The following is a 304-nucleotide window of genomic DNA, read 5'->3' on the forward strand; positions in this document are numbered from 1 at the left end:
CGCCACATCTCAACCACCCTGGTCACCACACCGGGGTCACCTACCTCCAACCCTGCGTCCGTGATGGTCGACCTCTTAAGGCTCATGGACTTGACCCCCTTCTTGGAGAGGGGGTAGTTGTCAATGAACTCACAAATGTCCAGGTCAGAGACACCCACGAGGCAGAAGCCGTCGAAGCCGCGGACGGCAAAGCCCTGCAGGCTGACAAACTCCTTCTCGCCACCGGGCAGGATGTTGTAGAGCTCTTTGGTGTGCAGGACGGGCGTCAAGCCCACCCAGAACTTGGGCTGGTAGAGCACCCGCC

The 304-nt window shown here is 60.2% G+C and overlaps 1 protein-coding gene across 1 annotated transcript in view; it reads right to left on the reverse strand.

Moving 5' to 3' along the window:
- Nucleotides 1-304, reverse strand: part of FBXL16 (F-box and leucine-rich repeat protein 16) — a gene marked incomplete at its 3' end in the record, with an annotated part of 3,117 nt that overhangs the window by 2,368 nt on the left and 445 nt on the right. The window contains 1 exon segment of the mRNA XM_010021489.1: nt 45-302. Coding sequence (XP_010019791.1) covers nt 45-302 — 258 coding nt within the window.

This window comes from Nestor notabilis, unplaced genomic scaffold (genome assembly GCF_000696875.1).
Source record: "Nestor notabilis isolate BGI_N333 unplaced genomic scaffold, ASM69687v1 scaffold20459, whole genome shotgun sequence".
In the NCBI taxonomy this organism is placed as follows: Eukaryota; Metazoa; Chordata; class Aves; order Psittaciformes; family Psittacidae; genus Nestor; species Nestor notabilis.